The 19,779-nt window shown below is 45.0% G+C and overlaps 1 protein-coding gene, 1 long non-coding RNA gene and 1 pseudogene across 5 annotated transcripts in view; 1 reads left to right on the top strand and 2 right to left on the bottom strand.

Moving 5' to 3' along the window:
* The window catches only part of ATP8A2 (ATPase phospholipid transporting 8A2), a 660,345-nt gene extending 653,270 nt beyond the window's left edge, over positions 1-7,075 (bottom strand). For all 4 annotated transcript variants that reach the window (XM_035302377.3, XM_078375201.1, XM_078375203.1 and 1 more), the window contains exon 1: positions 6,761-7,075. In XM_035302377.3, coding sequence (XP_035158268.1) covers positions 6,761-6,836 — 76 coding nt within the window. In that variant the 5' untranslated portion in view covers positions 6,837-7,075. The remainder of the gene's footprint in view (positions 1-6,760) is intronic.
* Positions 7,076-11,162: 4,087 nt separating this feature from the next.
* On the bottom strand, positions 11,163-17,214 carry LOC144582759 (uncharacterized). Its single transcript, XR_013536164.1, has 3 exons — positions 17,012-17,214; positions 11,471-11,596; positions 11,163-11,290 (listed from the first exon to the last, which is right to left on the bottom strand). It is a non-coding gene; the product is annotated as an uncharacterized LOC144582759 (long non-coding RNA).
* Positions 12,606-13,019, top strand: LOC144582758 (elongin-B pseudogene; annotated as a pseudogene).
* Positions 17,215-19,779: the final 2,565 nt, after the last annotated feature.

Raw genomic sequence — 19,779 nt, 5'->3', positions numbered from 1 at the left:
TCAGATGCTTCCCTGCAATGTGTGAAATGTACATTGCTGATGATTTGGCAAAAGATTACACAAGACGAGAACACTTACTTCCGAATGCAAAACCTCTGAATCAAAATTAATGAGCCTGCCTTAACATTCTCTGCGAAAGAGGAGGAAAGAAAAAGACATTTCTCCTATCTGGAGTATTTATTCTCTCCTGCTTTTTCTTAGAAAAGTATGCAAATATGTATATAGAATTTTTAAATAAGAGGCAAGAATAATATATTTCTCAGAGGGATGGTGTGAGAATCAGTAAGATAAGTGTATGAAAAACACTGAAGGCGTATTAGTAATTACCTTTATTATCTTTATTCTCACACACCAGACTCACTACCTTTGCTCTCTTCCCAACAGCACTGCCTGTCATCAGTGGCACAGTATCAGGTGGGCAGAGCTAGAGTCCCTTCGGAGCTAGGAGGGCAGGGACAGGTAGCCAAGTGCTGTCGGTTATGCTGGCTAGTGAGGAATACGCGAAGGAGCTGTTTCACTCCCAGTTTTGGAACCCTGTAGCTATTCACCCTGTATATGGAGCAGATGCAGAAAGAAAAAAACATGTCAGCTTGGAAAGCAGAAACCCATACTAACCAACTCTGAAGTGAGAACTCCAGTGAAAGCCAAAAAACAACAAAGTTCTTTTCTCTGTGACAAGAAAGGGGTATTAAAAATTCAGGCAACCTGAAACAATCCAATGAAAATGGCATAAATCTTCCTGTAACATTTTACCGTATTCCTGAATGCAGCTTTTTCTACACTCAGCTTGGAATGATTGTGTTGGAAAGCAAAATGGACAGTACTTGTCAACTAATGATTACAAAACAAAAATGAAAAATCTGGGGAAAAAAAACAGAATTAATGAGGATTAGATCACTTTTTATGATGAAATATTAGACAATAAATTTTACAGGGGCAGGGAGGGAGAGAAGAGATGAACCATCAGAGCAAGTGACGTATGCACATAAACACACGCACATGTATCTATGGTAAAATATTGGACCCAGTGAGCCCTCCTGCATCACAGCTGGGGAGTAACCAGCATCATTCCTGCGCTCTTTTTTTTTCCTTTAGAGAAAGGGTCTTGCTCTGCTGTCCAGGCTGGAATGCAGTGGTGCAATAGCTCATTGCAGCCTTGAACTCCTGGGCTTAAGTGATCCTCCTGCCTCAGCCTCTCAAGTAGCAGGGACTACAGGCATGTGCCACAATGCCTGGCTATTTACCAATTTTTTGTAGAGATGGGGTCTCACTATGTTGCACAGGCTGGTCTCAAACTTCTGGCCTAAAGTGAACCTCCCACCCGAGCCTCCCAAAGTGTTGAAATTACATGCATGAGCCACCAGGCTTGGCCATTCGTTACTGTTGTTTTGTTGGTTTTGTTTTGTTTGAGACAGGGTCTCACTCTGTCACCCAGACTGGAGTGCAGCGGTGCAATCTTGGCTCACCGCAACCTCCACCTCGCAGGCTCAAGTGATTCTCCTGCCTCAGCCTCCCGAGTAGCTGGGACTGCAGGCATGCATCACTACCACCTGGTTAATTTTTGTACTTTAGGAGAGACAGGGTTTCACCATGTTGGCCAGGCTGGTCTTGAACTCCTGACCTCAAATGATCCACCCGTCTCGGCCTCCCAAAGTGCTGGGATTGCAGGTGTGAGCCACCATGCCCAGTCCATCCATGTACTTTTATGACACATCTGTGCAGGCAGACCCAGGTAGCTACTGGGGTATGACAGGTCCCCCTCCTTGCTCTACTCCTGGAAGGGCTCTCTCCTGTCCTGGAGTAGGTCCTGTTTCTATGTTTGCCCTTGATGATGATGGGGAGAAACTCCCAGGGCATGGAGGTGAGATCACTTTTATTTTTAGTCCTGCTTAATGGTTGTTAACATTTGTGCTGAGCACTTTTCCCAGCCTAGGTGGATGTAAATAACATCTTGTATCCAGTGTGGTATTGACCAGAAGTTATATTTAGTAAATGTAAAAATTCAAGGAGGAAGAATAGAGACCCTTCTTCAGAGGCATCGTATATACTTCCTCTCATAAATGCTTAAAAACTTTTTAGAAAATAACTGTAAAATACTCCATTTGCCTAGCTGGCACCTCTCTCCGAGGAGGGTTTAAGATAATGCATCCGTTGTAAATGTAAAATCAATTATTGAACAACGGAAGCCGTCCACAGAGGTGCGTATTGGCCACCTGTGGGGCAGAAGACAGCCTTGCAGGCAGGACTCCTTTCAACAGAAGGTGATGACCTTCAGAGCCACTAGAGGATGAACGCTCTATCCAGAATCAGAGCTCCTGGTGAGTAGGTGCTTATTCCTGTAACCATTTACACAGGATAATGACAGTAAAAGAACACTTAAATTCTCCTGCGATGACAATGCGGTCCTCTCCTAGTTAGGCCTCCATCATTAGATTTAATAGAGGGGAAAATAATAACGAAAGTGTTTGCCAATTTTTCTATTCCATGGGAAACTACCGAGATGGAGGACTTTGCCTTAGATGACGATGGACAGCATGGGAGAGATCTGACATGTTGTCGGTATGATCTTTCATGTGTCAATTAATGCATGCACTTCTATGCACATACTCACAGACCATTACAAACACCCATGAAGTACAAACTCTTATTTTTAACAGAAGTTAAAAATTATTTAAATTTTTACTCTGTTATCTATATCATAAGTAAATGAACCTTTTGAATGTCATCTAGATAGAAATGGCAGTTTTTTGTTTTTTTTAGAGACAGGGTTTCACCATGTTGGCCAGGCTGGTCTCGAACTTCTGACCTCAGGTGATCCACCCACTTCGGCCTCCCAAAATGTTGGGATTACAGGCATGAGCCACCGTGCCCGGCCTGAAATGGTAGTTTTAAAATCTGAATTCAATTCTCTTTAAAGTCTGGGGTTTTAACCCCCATATGCACTGACCTTAAGAAACTTCCAAGCAGAATCTAGACCCTTAGACCAAGTCCAAAAGTTGCCCATGACAGAGTTGAGTAAAACTGTATTTACTGAACACATACAGGGTGGTATAGGAAATGGAAGCAGGAGAAATTAGATTATTGTCTTTATCTCCTATCAAGGAAGAGAAAACAATGTAGAATCAATGAATGTATTCTGTTCCACTTAGATCTGATATTGAACTAGGCAGGTGGGCTGTAAGAACCACACTGAACTTGCTAATTAGCTGGTCCTGACAGAAATTACGCAGCAAGTAAGGAATTTCTCTGAATTGATTTTTCATTTGTAAAGTGAAGGGATTAGACCATCTCTGAGATACCCTCCAGCTCTTACATTCTCAAATTAGTGCTGCTTATATTTTCAGCTGCTCATATTTTCAGCTGCTCTGATTCTCCTTGAAACTTGGGACAGGTTGTTCTGGCAAAAACAGAAAATACACACAAAAAACACCTTTGATGACCAGCAGAGGGCAGGGTGAGCGGGGTGTGGCCTTCAGAGGAGGTTCTCCAGGAGCAGTTTCTAGAAGGTTTGTAGTCCTCTGTGTTCTGCATTTGGTCTGCGCATTTCCTGCCTGCCTGTTCTTTCACCAAGCCCAGAAATCCAGTAAGATAGGGAAGAGGCTGCCCTAGACAGCACTGATGCGGTCGTCCATAGAAAGCAAATTCCTTCCTTTGTGTCCCCACTGCTCCCCTCCCACAACCCCCGACACCCACATTCACATGCACGCACTTAATTTCCTTACTCATTTGGGTCAAGATGAGAGAAGAGAGTTGAGAGTTCTTCCCATGTGTCTTGTAATCATCGCCTAGACCATAAGCTCCGTGAGACACACTGCTGTGTTCACTGCTCTGTCTCTAGCACCTACAACCATGCCTGGCACATAGAAGCCACTGATATGTATTTGCCACTGACTTTGTTTCCATTCCAAGGGGCTCCACCCTGAGCAGACTGTAAGCTCTACCAGGGCAAGAGGACCCCCATGCTCACAAATCTTTGGATTTTCATCATTTGGTAAAATAAGACACACTAGCACCAAGTCGACATTTGGGGAAAGGTAAAACTGATCCAAGTGCAATTGAATATGACAAGAAATTATGTCAGAATCGTTTTGAAAAACAGTATACAGTTCAGCATATAATCTTGAAGCTGACTGCGATCTGTAATCCTTTCATCATTAGTTTATTTTTTAAAGATGAGAAGTAGATGGCTTCATTTAAAAACATACATCTTCGTTTAGTATTTTTATAGGAGTACACGATTGTCAGGCCCTTTGCCCCAGTTACCATCAGTGTCCCCAGGAGCCCACACTATGCAGATCCTCTTTCTTACCCATACATTACACAAATACTCTAAACAGACCCCACCTCAGAGCCTCCACTCTGTCTCCTGGAACTTTCAGCCTATCATCAGCAAGGTCCCTCACACCCCATCCCTCAGACTATTCCTGAAACTTCTTGCCTTAACTGCTCTGCTAGGAGGACCCTGCTCCTCGTTGTTACTCTCAGATCACTGCCTTCCCCCTACTCCCTAAAAGCTCCCTGCATTGATGTTCATGCCGTCAGACTGTAGGACAGTGTCAAAACAAAACCACCTCTCCTGAACTCACATCTTCCTCCAGCTATCACTCAATCTGCTTCTCCTCCTCCCTTTTCTGCCATATTCACCCAAAAGAGTTTTTTAGACTTGCTGTTTCCAGTTCCTGTCCTGTAACTCTCTTACACCTGCTCTTTTAGGCATTCTTCCTCACTATGACCTGTTAACAGCTCTTTTCAAGATCGCCAGTGACCTCCACTTACACGACAGGTCTCCAGCCTCATCTTCATTGAGCTCAGCAGCACCCGGCACGGGAACACCCCACCCCTTCCTGAACATCTCCTCTCTGAGTTTTGAGCATCCTCTCTGGAATGAGCTCCCTGGCCATCCTCTCAGGCCCTTTCTGTTATCCCTCATCTCCCCAGCCTCACAATGTTAGAGTGCCCAGGACTCTATCCAAGGACCCCTCTTTTTTAGGCCACTTCTATACACATTGACAGCTGTGACTGATCACAGAATTCTTAGAGGCCAATGTAAAATGAAAATGTAGGCCCTTGTTCAAAAAGTAAGACTTTCAAGACAGAACACCACGCAGAAGAGTCAAGCAAGTGCAGACTCTTCTAAGAGCCAGACTGCAGCTGCGGGGCAAACACTCTTGGAGCCCGTCCTGCCGAGGACTCTTAAATCTCTGTGTCTGGCCTTGCACAGACTCATAAATCCCGCTCTCTACTAATCATCTCCACTTAGCTCTATAGTAGATATTTCATACCGAACTCTTCACACCCTCCCTCTCTGCAGAAGGGAACCCTGGTCCTCTGCACTTTCACCATCTCAGCAAGGGGTGCATTCTTCCAGTGTCTCAGACCAACATTCTTACAGCCATGTTTGATTCTTTTCTTGTACTGAAGCCCCACATCCAAACCATGAGCAACTGCCTTTGGCTCCACCTGCAGTGTTACAGACCAGGTATCCCCAGGTCTCCTCGCGCTGCCTCCATCTTGGGAAACCCCCAGCCTGGATGACTGCGCCCTCCCACTGTCTCTCTGCCGAAGCTCTTCCCCGCTATTTAGTCTTGACCCTGTGCCCTGTGACCTCTTCAGGCTGGGATTTTCCTCAGAACGAATGTGAAAGTGTCCTGACTTTACTCAAGTTTAGTAACATTGGCTTAAATTACCTGATAAGCTTGCTTCCCTCTCAGGTTACTCAACTACAGAAATACAAAAGTCGCTTAAATTATTATGCGCCTGTTTTCTCAAAAAACATAGAAAAGCACGAAGACAAGTGACCCCAGCTCCAAACTGTACACCCTCCACCTTCCTCATGTCAAAGATCTGCCTGCAAACTTGCCGCAGTCCTGAAACGGTACGAAATCATTTTTCAGGCTCCTCTTTCAAGCCTGCATTAGCTAGTAGTCTAGGTAACCTTATCAAGTGTCACGGCCACATGGCATCCGGCTCACGGCATCACGGTTTCTAAATGTGCTCTCCCCGCTGGCCTCTAGCAGTGTGAGTGGTGAGTGGGGGTGGCATATGCGTTTTCGGCTTTAGGTTTAGGTTTAGAGTTCCAACGCCCAGGCGCCTGCAGGCAGGGTGTGTGTGCACCCGTGCGTGTGTACCCGTATGTGTCTGTGTGTGTTCGCGCGTGTGCGTGTGTGTGTGTGTGTTCGTCTCCAGGTGGCTGCAGGGAGGGTCACGGGCCAGTGCGTCGCGGCTGTGCGCACGCGAGGACCTGGGGCACCAAGTGGTGAGAATCACTCCAGGGCCCCTTCGGATGCCTTTTCCCCCTCTGCCTTTGAGCTCTGCAGCACCGCGGAGCCGGCCGCCGGCGGGGAAAGCCGGATCTTCTCTGCGCGGCCAAACCGTGCACACCACCGCGGGGGCTGCCGCCTCGGTCGCATCCCTGAGCCGCATCCGTGCGCAGGGGAGCACGGGCACGCGCACGGGGCGCGCGCGCGCAGACACACATGCACGCACACACACACACACACATCTGTCCCAGGGACGGCCCGGGGGTCTCTGACGCCCGCCGCTCCCCTCGCCCAGGCTTGGGGCCTTTTGGCCACGCAGCGGCGTCGGCGGATTCTGCAGCCCAGAGGCCCAGGGAGCCCAGGGAGCCCAGGGAGCCCAGGGAGCGGAGCCGAGGAAGGGGAGCACGGCGCGGGCGGTGCAGTGTCTCAGAACCGCAGGCGCGCCCCGCGCCGCCCCCGCCCCGGGCCCACCCTCCCCCGCCGCGCCCCTCCCAACTCACCCACGGACGAGCGGATCCTCGACCTCCGCGGCAGGGACATCTTAAGAGCCTTGTCCAGGCCTGTGCCGTTCAGCATCTCGCCCGTGTCGGGGGCTCGGCGGCCCCGGGCGAGAGACGGAGGCGACGCTCAAGGGTGGGCGCAGGGGCCGCGGCCCGAGGGCCATGGGTGGACCGGCGCCTCGCCGGGCTGCGAGCTCGCCGGGACCGCCGGCGCCTGTGCCGGGCCGCGCCCGAGGCTGCGCCGTCCGTGCCGCAGCGGCCAATGCGGCAGCGCCCGCGAACGCCACCGCGGCGGGCCCCGCTGGCCCGGGCTGCGGCGTGGGGGCGGGGGACCGGCCCCAAGCGGAGGCCGGCGGGAGGAGGAGCGGACGGGAGGCTGGGAAGGATCCGCAATGTTACGCAGGACCGGGGGCTTTTAGGTGGCGGGGAAGGCGATGGGGCGGGCTTGGTGGGGTGGGGGATTGGGCTGGTGCTTTCGAGGGCTCTTCCCGGAGAGGGGCACCCCAGGGGGGCTCGGAGTCTCGGCCTGTCTGCTATTTACCTGCCTGTCACTTGTTATGTGTTAGTGGAGGCGCTGTCATCCCCCAGGACTCTTAATGCCCCTTTCTTTGCGCAGTTTCTGTTCTTCCGAGCCCAGCCTGGTGGGATCTGGGTAGGGTCTTCATGGAACGGGTATTTCCAAAGTGTCTGATGTGTGACTTGGCACTCAGAGAAGTTGGGGGTCTCCAGCTCCCCACTCTCCACAACCTGCCTGGCATTCTAACCAGGCATAGTAAAGCTGCAGGTAGCCCTAGGGAACCTTAGCAGCACCGCCCCCCCACACACACACACACACCCATCGACACACACACACCTTCCATCGAGAGGTAAGGTGACTGGTCCAAGGTCACTTGATCTATTTTTTGTTTTTCTTATCGCTTAATGTTCAGATTGTGCTTGGTCTTTCCGGGCACAATCCCATGAAGAAAAAAAAAAAAAGCTAAATCTTTATTGTACCTGATGACATTCTGACCTCCGAATAAAAACGGAACAACATAACAGAAAACCCTTCAGTATATGCCTGACCTTGCATTTACTGATGCGATCATTACACTTTCTTTAACCTAAATTAACATTAGGGACTGACGAGGAGTACAGAGTTCAGCACAAAGGATCGGTGCTAGCAAAGACAGCAGTGCGGGCTGCTGCCTGGCCTCTGCCTCTGGTTTTCTAAAGAACAAACATCCAGAAGGGACAGGCAACTTGGCTTGAAAACTACAGGCTGGCAAGAGTTTACTCTAAATGCAGCTTCAGTTAGGATTCTTTACCCATCTGTTATGGGCCCTCAAAACAATTTTCTGATAAGAAATGAATCTTTATCAGGAAATTGAAGAAAAACAACGTTTTCTAAATTGGTGAGTTAAGCTTCAGAGTGGGGGATGTTTTCTCAGTGGCTCTTCATAGCTGCTGAGGATAATCTTAAAGCTGGGGTTAATCCTAGGACCGGATTTGTCAAAAACTTGTCACTAATGATTCAGTAAATTTTCTGTCTATGATAACACCTTGAGGGCCTAACCAGAATTAAAAGGGACTTAAAAGGAAAATGTGTTTTTTTCAATCCTCAAACTTCAAGTTAAATAGAAAACATTTTTTTTTTTTTTTGCTATACTTAGATGGGAACAGAAAGAGTAATGGTTATTTTTTATTTTAATCTGCTTTTAAGATGCAGAGTATGTTACATATAGAATATTTGCCTTGACCACTGAGGAGAAATGTCCTACCCTGACATGGTGCAACCCCATCATGAAATGGGGTTGTTGCTTCTCTTTCTGTGTTTATCTCCTGATAACCAAACTGCCCTGATGGCTATGTAGGTGTGTTAAGATAATTCGGTTGGCTCACCTTGAAGATGACAGCACAGACTGCAAGGAGCAGTAGGTGAATATTTCACTGCAACTTGTATTGTCTCCTTGATGTCTTGGTTAATTTCCCTGATCTGGCTGCCTCTTGGGAAGTTGGACAGATTAGTAGACTGGCATTGGCCAGAGTCCAGACCTAAATCCCTTTTTTTTTGAGATGGAGTCTTGCTCTGTGGCCCAGGCTGCAGTGCAATGGTGGGATCTTGGTTCACTGCAACCTCCACCTCCTGCATTCAAGCGATTCTCCTGCCTCAGCCTCCCGAGTAGCTGGGACTATAGGCATGTGCCATCACACCCAGTTAATTTTTGTATTTTTAGTAGAGACGGGGTTTCCCCATGTTGGCCAGGATGGTCTCCATCTCTTGATCTCATGGTCTGCCCTCCTCAGCCTCCCAAAGTGCTGGGATTACAGGCATGAGCCACCTCACCCTGCCTAAATCCCATCTTTGAGGTCTTCAAGGGAAATATATGCACAAAGGACAAAAGCTAGCAAATGAGCAGTATTTATTATTATGCTTAGAATCCAGTGCCAGCCAGGTCTGGTGGCTCACGCCTGTAATCCTAGCACTTTGGGAGGCCAAGGTAGGTGGATCATGAGGTCAAGAGATCGAGACCATCTTGGCCAACATGGTGAAACCCCGTCTCTACTAAAAATAAAAAAAAATAGCTGGATGTGGTGGCACGTGCCTGTAATCCCAGCTACTTGGGAGGCTGAGACAGGAGAATCATTTGAACCCAGGAGGCAGAGGTTGTGGTGAGCCAAGAATGTGCCATTGCACTCCAGCCTGGGCAACAAGAGCCTAACTCCATCTCAAAAAAAAAAAGAATCCAATGCCAATGTGGGCCACCCTGTGACCCATGCTTGGCTAGGAGACATCCTTTCACCCTTGCTAGAGGCAGCCTAGGTTAGAACCAAAGGAGATAAAGAAACCTGTGAGGAGAAACAGCAAATGCAAAAGGCACAGCCACCAGGACAGTCAGGGAGATGTGCTCTATCTCTGTGAAAGCAAGAATTCAACAAAGAAAATCTGCCTCAATTCTTAGAGGCACAACCCTACATGTTCATAATACAGGTTAAAAAAAAAAAAAAAAAAAAGGTAGCCTGCAGCCCCCATAGGAGCCACACCAAGTCCCTACGCTGTGGGTCAATGAATGTCATTGAACTTAACTAAGCCAGAGCGGCCCTTTCCTCCGGGAGGAGGAAGGGAAAGGGAGAACTCCTTTTCTCTCCCTGAAAGGCAGCTGTCTTCATCCTCTCACTATTCTGTGTGCCCCTCTCCTTACACAATAAATTGAGCCAAGACAGACTGATCTCCCAGGAGAGGACCCAAGCCCTCCAGTGCCATGATGGCACAGAGGCTGCCTCTTCCTTTCGTGGATATTCCCAAGGAGGCAGGCCAGATCGCTTCTCTTGGCAGCACACTCCAGTGGGGTTCAAAAACTAGTGTTTTCAAGCAGTTCATCCTCTCACCATTATAAAGTTCTATTTTAAGTTAAGCCTATCCTTCCTTATTAAGTCTTCACGGTCCTAGAAAACAGTCTGCTGGCATCCTTCTCAAGAAGTTCTTTTATACAAATGAAGACTTCAAGTCATCTTTTAAACCCTTCTTTTCCTCAAACTAAAAAAGCCCATTTCCTTTTTAAAATGGTTATGTGTGTGTATCTTTTATATCTGTACACATATATATGTATATATGTAAACATTTTATCTCTTTTTTTTTTTGAGACAAAGTCTCATCCTGTTGCCCAGGAGGGAGTATAATGGTATGAACATAGCACAATGAAGCCTCGACCTTCTGGGCTCAAGCAATTCTCCTCCATTAGCCTCCCAAATAGCTGGGACCACAGGCATGCACCACCACATCCAGCTACTTTTTGTGTTTTTTGTAGAGACCGGGTTTCATCATGTTGCCCAGGCTGTTCTCAAATTCCTGAACTCAAACAATCCTCCTGCCTCACCTTCTACAGGTGCTGAGGTGGTTCATGCCTGTAACCCCAGCACTTTGGGAAGCTGATGTGGGCAGATTACGAGGTCAGGAGTTCGAGACCAGCCTGGCCAACATGGTGAAACCCCATCTCTACTAAAAGTACAAAAATCAGCTGGGTGTGGTGGTGGGTGCCTGTAATCCCAGCTACTCAGGAAGCTGAGGCAGGAGAATTGCTTGAACCCAGGAGGTGGAGGTTGCAGTGAGCTGAGATTTTGCCACTGCACTCCAGTCTGGGTGACAGAGCAAGACTCCATCTCAAAAAAAAAGAAAATGGCATATAAGTAGCATGTTAAAAATTATACATAAGCATGTAGCAATCATCCCTGTACTAATTCTTCTGTTGAGGAAACAAAGCAATAGAGGCCTGCTGGAAGTCCCTTGTGTACTCATCCTCATCCCTTTCCTTTCCTTCTGTCCCCAGTGCCTTGGGCCTGTTTTCTCTCTCTTGATTATTATTTTAAAACTTAACAACTAAAAAGCCACCCTGACAGCATTTGGCAAAGGATCCAGGAAGGGAGCTGAATCAATGGAAATCTTTATTCTTTTATTATGCATTCTGTAAGTGAGTTTTGATGACTCTTAAGTCTTCTCAGAATTCTTCTCATTTTACATATTCTTTTTGGAGAGCAGTGTCCCAAACAAGACTAGGAAGAAATATTTAGAACTCTGAATCACTGTCTTCCTAATAACAAAAGCAACAGTTGCCCCAGACCCCCTCCCCAAAAGTTATTGCACTCATTCATTAACATCACGTCTGGCATTTGATGCTGGTTGGCAGCTGGAATCTTAGCTGGGGCTGTCAGGTGGTCAGCTGGTATACTTACCTGCAGCCTTTCTGCCTGGGCTGCCCCACATCCCAAGGGTGGACATCCCAAGAGACAGCACCAGGTGGAAGCTGTATCACATAATCTAACCTAGCCTTGGAAATCACGCAGCATCACTCGCACCACCTGTTAAGGCAATCACAAAGGCCTGGTCAGGCCAAGGGGAAAGGAAATAGACTCCATCTCTTGATGGGGCAATGACAAGATTCTGGAAGAATGTGAGAGCTGGAAGCATTGTTGCAGCCATTTTTAGAAATACGACTTATCAAAGCTGGCAAGGAGCATTTCATTTTCATAACATTTATAATTGCACCAAAATCACATACTGTTTATGGAAAAATTAATGAAAGATGTATAAGACCACCACACTGAAAACAAGGCATTTGGACTCCCGAAGAACAAAAGTGAAGGACTTAATGCTACTCGATTTCAAGCCTCCCTATGATACCATTACCAATCAAACAGTGCGTTATAGGAATATGAATAGACAAATACATCATTAAACCAGAACAGAGTCCAAAAATAGATCCACACATACATGGTTAACTAATTTCGACAGAGGTATCAGGGCAATTCAGTAGAGAAAAGGCAGTCTTTTCAATAAATGGTGCCATAACAGCTTGATACTCATTTAGGGAAAAAAAAGCTTTGATCCCTTAATCATACACAATAATTAACTAAAAATCAATCATAAACTTAAATATAAAAAGCTAAGCACCTAAAGCTTCTAGAAAGCGGCCTGGAGAGGTGACTCCCGCCTGTAATCCCAATACTTTGGGAGGCTGAGGTGGGAGGATCACCTGAGGTCAGGAGTTCAAGACCAACCTGGTCAACATGGCAAAAACCCATTTCTACTAAAAATACAAAAATTAGCCGGGTGTGGTGGCGCATGCCTGTAATCCCAGCTACTTGGGAGGCTGAGACAGGAGAATCTTGAAGCCAGGAGGTGGAGGTTGCGGTGAGCCGAGATGGCGTCACTGCACTCCAGCCTGGCCGACAAAAGTAAAACTCCATCTCAAAAAAAAAAAAAAAGAACAAGTGCTAGATCATAAAATAAGTCTCAAAAACATTAAAGTAATATTTGAAACACATGCTATCACAATTCATCTAAGTTAGAAATCAATAACAAAGACGCGCGGCCGCGCGGGCGCGTCGAGGGGAGAGGCGGCCGCCGCGATGGACCCGTTCCTGGTGATCCAGCGGCGCAAGACCACCATGGCCACGGGCCCCAGGGAGTCCAGCACGGTGTTCCAGCTGAAGCGCGTCGTCTAGGGCATCCTCCAGCGGCCGCCCGACGAGCAGCGGCTGTGTAAGGACGACCGACTCTTGGATGATGGCAAGACCCTGGGCGACTGTGGCTTCACCAGCCAAACAGCACGGACACCGGCCCAGCAACAGTGGGACTGGCCTTCCGGGCAGAGCAGACGACGCCTTTGAGACCCAGTGCACCGAGCCTGCTCCAGCCCACCCGAGCTGCCCGACGTGATTAAGTCCCAGGACTCGGGGAGCAGGGCGGAGGAACAAGCTGTACAGTGAGGGCCGCCGAGTAAAAGAGATTTGGGGCGGGGGTCGGGGTGGAGGGTGAGGGTGGGAGAAATTAATAACAAAATAAATACGTGTATTTTAAAGAATATGGTTGGTAGAGACTCCCTTCTAAATAACTCATGAATCCAGAAAATCGGGCTAAAAATTAAGAAATACTTAGAAGTAAGCATTTATAAAAATAAAGTATCAAGCTTGTGGCATAATGCTAAATTGATACAAGGAGGTAAGTTTTAAAACCTCATCTTTATATGAGAAAAAAAGAAATTTCACACAATTATTAGCTAAATGTGCATTCCTAGAAATTAGAAAAAGGGCAATAGATTAACCCAAAGAAGGCAGAAGATACTAAATATGAGAACAGAAATCAATGAAATGTGGGGAAAAAAATACACAATACAGAGAATCAACAAGGTCTAAAGTTTACATTTTGAAAAGACTAATGGAATAGAAAACACTGGTGGGACATGGGGGGAAAGAGAGAAGGAAAGAAGGTGGCTTATCAAAAAGGAAATACGTTGTGACCCATTTGGGCTTGTCCTAAGAATGCAGGGGTAGTTTAACAGAAAATATATTCATGAAATTTACCACATAAATGGATTAAAGGAGAAACCTATATTATCTCAATGGTTGCTTGAGAAGCAAGAAATTCACAACGTTTTCATGTTTTAAAAAAGTGTATTTGGCAAACTAGGAATACAAGAAAATTTCCTCAACTAGATAAAGAGAATATTTAAAAATATAACCCTTATTGGCCGGGCACAGTGATTCGCACCTGTAATCCCAGCACTTTGGGAGGCCAAGGCAGGCAGATCAGGAGATTGAGGCCATCCTGGCCAACATGGTGAAACCCTGTCTCTACTAATATACAAAAAAGAAATCCCCCAGGCGTGGCGGTGTGGCACCTGTAGTCCCAGCTACTTCCGAAGGCTGAGGAAGGGGAATCGCTTGAACCCAGGAAGCAGAGGTCAGTAAGTCAAGATCGTGCCACTGCACTCCAGCCTGGTGACAGAGTGAGACTCCATCTCAAAAAAAAAAAAAAAAGTATATATATGGTCCTTATTAGTGAAATTCTGAGAGTGTTTCCAGTAAGATCAGGAAAATGACAAGGACGTGGGCTATTATTACCACTTCTATTCAACATTGTACCAAAGCACTCAGCCAAGAAAGGAAGAGAATAAAACCAAATATGAGATAAAAGGTTGAGAAAGGAAGAAACAAAACTGGTTAGTTTCAAGTGATATTATTACCAAAGCACAAATCTATAAAACATATACAGATAAATTATTAGAATCAATAAGGGTCTAGCAAAATTGCTAAATACAAATTCATTGTGTGAAATTCAATAATATTTCTATTCAATATTTTAAAGTTTTGGTTTTTTTAAAGTCAATACAGGGCTGAGAGTGGCTCATGCCTGTAATCCCCACACCTTAGGGGGCTAAGGCAGGAAGATTTCTTGAGACTAGGAGTTTGAGATTAGCCTGGACAACATAATGAGACTCTGTCTCTACAAAAAAAAAAAAAAAATTAAATTAGTTGGACATGATGGTGCTCGCCTGTGGTCCCAGCTACTAAGAAGGCTGAGGTGGGACAATCACTTGAACCCAGGAGGTCAAAGCTGTAGTGAGCTGTGATCACACCACTGCACTCCAGCCTGGTCAACAGAGCGTGACCCTGTCTCAAAAAATAAAATTAAATTAAGTTAAAAAATAAAAAGCCAACACCACTTACAATAGCAATAAGAGCTTGTGAGTAAATTTATTAAATAATGTGCAAGTTCTATTAGGAAAAAAGTTATAAAACTTTATTAAAAGACTCAAGTAAATAGAACACTATAACTATGGTTATTAATAGGAAGACTAAGTAGTCTATGACATAGCTGCCCACAAATTAATCTATAGATTTCATTGTGAAAGAAAAATCAAATCTTGGGACCGTAAATTCACTATGCCAAAGGGAAAGTTAAGCTTGGGAATTGACTCATGCAAAAAAACTGCCTTTCTTTTGTTCCCAGGCAGATAGCTATAATTTCACATGCATATTTTGTCTTAAGTAAAATGAAGATTTGCTGCACACAAGACGAATGCATAATTGACTTTTTCCTTGTGTGAAATGTAGATTCTTTCCCCCTTTTCCCCACATGTAAAATGTAGATTCACTGAGCACTAACCAAAACCTCACAAGAATGTAACCACTTGCCTCATTGACTACCCTCCCTCCATTCCCCCCCCCTTTTCTCCTCCTGCCTGTTCTTTTCCCTTTAAATATTAAAGTTTCCAAAATGCTCTTTGGAAAAAGCACAGGCAGGTCACACAGATCCCACTGTAACTTGTGTTTCTTTTTCCAGGCATGTCCTCATCCTTTGCAAAATAAACTTCTCATCAATTGACATCTGCCTCAGTCACTTTTTGGATTACATAATGAAATTTAAAACTGTTTAATAGGAATTTTCATGTACTTAAAAAGCAAATTTTCCACTTTGTATAGCAAAGGCAAAGCCAATAATAGACAAGACACTCCTAAAATGAACAGAGTAGAAGAACTTAACCTACTAGACACATTATAAAGTTAGAGAAGTTGATAATTCAGACTCTACAGTAATTAAGTGTCATTTCAATGCTGAGCGAAACAGGCCAACAGAGCAGAATAGACAGAAAAGGATGCAGACATACATAAAACTTGGTCTACATAACACAGGTCATACTCAGAGCAGTATGGAAAAAATAGATTTCTCGATAAACAGTGTTCAGTTTCCATGTGAAAAAATAGAATTGGCTGGGCACAGCGACTGGAGCCTGTAATCCCAGCACTTTGGGAGGCCAAGGTGAGTGGATCAATTGAGGTCAGGAGTTCGAGAGCAGCCTGATCAACATGGTAAAACCCCAACTCTACTAAAAATAAAATTAGCCGGGCATGATGAAGCACACCTGTAGTCCCAGCTACTTGGGAGGCTGAGGCAGGAGAATTGCTTGAACCCAGGAGGCGGAGGTTGCAGTGAGCCAACATTGAGTCATTGCACTCCAGCCTGGGCAACAAGAGCAAAACTCTGTCTCAAAAAATAAATAAATAAATAAATTAATTAATTAATTAAAATTGGATTTCTCACATCATACACACAAGTCAGTTTCCAACTGAGTCAATTTCCATTGGAAAGAGTAAAACTATCATAGTGTAACACAGAAAATAACTTCTTTTTGCTCCTCATTTTCCAATGATTGGGTTGTTTATTTTCTTTCTTTTTTCTTTTTTGAGAATACGTTTATAACTTCTAAGTAAAGAAAGATTTTTTATAATAAACAAACATAATACGAGCCATAAAGGAAAAAACTGAATAATTTCAACAGCATTAAAACTGAGAATTTCTGCTGATCAAAAGACATCAAAGATAAAAAAAAAAAAAAAGCCACACACTGGGATTAAATATTTATAACATAGTTAAGTAGCAAAGGATGAATGACTGGCATTTCTGAGTCAATAAGAAAAAGATAATGCAATTCAAAAATGGGCAAAAGATATTACAGGTATTTAACAGAAAAGTAACATGAATGGGCCCATAAGTATGTGAAAATATTCTCAACCATCTTAGTCATTTAGGAGCTACAAATTTAAACCATCGGGAGATTCTATTTAATACCAATTAGACTGGCAAAAATTAAGGAATTTCTCATCACTAAGGCTAGTGGAGACAGAGAACGGATTCTCAAACACTGCAGGCGGGAGCATAAATTCACACTGTAAAAGACTTTGAATATTTGCATACCTGCATATTCTGGAGGAGTGGCTTTAAACCTTTTGACCATCACCACAGTAAGAAACACATTTTATAACCCAACCCAGTGCGCCAACATGCTTACAAGTAAAATCCATTCAACCAAACAATACTTGCTCTTACTGTAGTGATAGGCTCTGATATTTTATATTTTTTCATATAAAAGTCTTCATGTCTTTTGCACCACCACTGCATGAATGTGAATCCTGGCAATCTAGACTCCTTACCTTGGGCCTTCATTAATAGATTTTTCTGGGATGAAGTAGGATGAACCCTGGTGTTTCTCTTTTTTGACTTGTGTTTTTTTTTCCCGATGTTTTTCTTCACGTTCCTGGAAGTTATCTCAGTTAATTACAGGACTTAATATACTTAAATTGCAAATTAATTCTCCTGACAAACATCTTCTTTGATCCAGTAATTTCAGCCACATGCTGTTTAACATTCTAGATTCTTTCCAGCTTTGCCATGGTAACATTTGTGAGATCTTCCTTTCAGAATAGTAGTCATTCCATTAATGTCTACAATATCAACTTCCTGGGAGATTCCTTTGCATGCAGTAAAAGGAATAGCTCCTCCGGCAGCAATGGTTCACACCTGTAATCCCAGCACTTTGGGAGGCTGAGATGGGTGGTTCACCTGAGGTCAGGAGTTCGAGACCAGCCTGACCAACATGGTGAAACCACATCTCTACTAAAAATTTAAAAAGTAGCCAGGCATGGTGGCAGGCACCTGTAATCCCAGCTACTCAGGAGATTGAGGCAGGAGAATCACTTGAACCCGAGAGGCAGAGGTTTCAGTGAGCCGAGACTGGGCCAATGCACTCCAGCCTGGGCGATGGACAGAACAGGGCTCTGTCTCAAACAAACATTAAAAAAAAGGAACAGCTCCATATTTTCCAAAAGGCCTAAGGAACTGTAGAGAATCTCTTTCCCTCTCTGTTCACCATTCTGGTTATTGTCAAAGACGTCCTTTCTGGGCCAGGCGCAGTGGCTCACACCTATAATCCCAGCGCTTTGGGAGGCCGAGGGGTGTGGATCACGAGGTCAAGAGATCGAGACCATCCTGGTCAACAAGGTGAAACCCTGTCTCTACTAAAAATACAAAAATTAGCTGGGCATGGTGGCACGCGCCTGTAGTCCCAGCTATCAGGAGGCTGAGGCAGGAGAATTACTTGAACCCAGGAGGCAGAGGTTGCGGTGAGCCGAGATCACGCCATTGCACTCCAGCCCGGGTAACAAGAGTGAAACTCCATCTCAAAAAAAAAAAAAAAAAAAAAAGATGTCCTTTCTGGTTGAAACCTATCTCCCCACCCAACTTCTCCCTCCTCTGCTTCTTTTATGGATGCTGTTTGCATTCTACTAAATTTATTTTCATGACTTACTAATGGACTGTGACCTACAGTTTGAAAAACTACTGTCCTGGAGAACCTCTCACATGATGTGCCCGGAACCCTGTGCAAAAATGCCTATGACAAATCATTTGTTCATAACAGAAAACAATGTAGAATCAAGAAAAATGCCCACTTTCAGGAGACCATATAGTTCAGTACTCACATGAATCATTACGCAGTAGTGAAAACGTGTGAGCAACACATTGATATAACATGGCTGACTCTTGAAAATACAATATTGAGTGCCAATAAGCAATCTGCAGAAGACTACACATAATACACCATTTATTAACACCCAGAACAAAGCAAATGAAATGTATAGGGAAATACGCATATGTGATACAACCATTTTTCATATATCAAGGAAAAAAATGTAAACAAAATCAGGGTAGTGGTTACTTTTCTGAAGTTATGTAGCTTTGACAATATTGATCATGTTCTGATTCCTAAATCAAATGGTGGTTTCACAAGTATTCATCATCATTCCTCATAATTTAGACCCATATTATGATTATTATACTTATTTTGTGGTTATTATATATTATATGCATAATATGCTTATGATATATTTGTACCTATACTTATTTTCCAACTTATACTTTCTTATTTTGTATAGATCAGATATAACATAACACTTTTTTTTTCCAAGAAGGAGTCTCACTCTGTCACCCAGGCTCAAGCACAGTGGCATGATCTTGGCTCACTGCAACCTCCACCCCCCAGGTTCAAACGATTTTCCTGCCTCAGCCTTCTGAGTTGCTGGGACTACAGGCATCTGCCACCACACCTAGCTAATGTTTGCATTTAGTAGAGATGGGGTTTCACTATGTTGGCCAGGCTGATTTTGAACTCCTGACCTTGTAAACTGCCCACTTCAGCCTCCGAAAGTGCTGGGATTACAGGCGTGAGCCACTGCAGTCAGCCCATATAACTGTAGATTTGGTCCAAGTTCCCATCTGCAAGAGTCAAGAGGAAGAAGCCCCATAGACTCGGTATTAGAACAGCTTTGCCTGAAGCCCCAAATCTCCACTGGCAATTCCCAAAAGGAGGCACTGGAACTCTGCATGCTCCAGGCAAGATTCCCAACCCGTCTGCCACTCAGCCCCACAGCCGTGATGCCATCAGAAGTAGGCTCACTGTGTCCTTTACCTTTATGTCCAAAGAATTCCAGGATTCCCCATTTACCATGAATTTCCCACATCCAGATTCTGTAAGCCTTGGCAGATGGATCTCTCTCATTGAATCCCCCCTGCACCACCAATTCTCGAATCCGGTGTTCTCCGTGACACGGGGTGAGTCATCAGCAAAGTCCCCTATATCCTCAAACTCATCTCCGAAACCCACTTCTCCCCTGAGGACCCTGCTCCCCTTGTAGCCTCCTCACAGAGTTGCTGCCTCCTCTCACGTGGCTCACACTCCTGGCCAGGCAATGGTGTCAGTGTCCTTCTTGGTTTTCATTGCTGCTTGCAGGCTGTTCTTTCTTTCCTCTGTTGACTTTGACCTTCACCCTACTTTAGCATTCACTCTCCTGGTCATGTGCCCAGCATTGTCGAATAAAGCTGTCCATGATGATGGAAATGTTCTAAATCTGTGCACCATTCAGTG

This window comes from Callithrix jacchus, chromosome 5 (genome assembly GCF_049354715.1).
Source record: "Callithrix jacchus isolate 240 chromosome 5, calJac240_pri, whole genome shotgun sequence".
Classification (NCBI taxonomy): Eukaryota; Metazoa; Chordata; class Mammalia; order Primates; family Cebidae; genus Callithrix; species Callithrix jacchus.
Note: the sequence above shows the minus strand (reverse complement) of the source record. Positions and strands in the feature narration are given on the sequence as shown.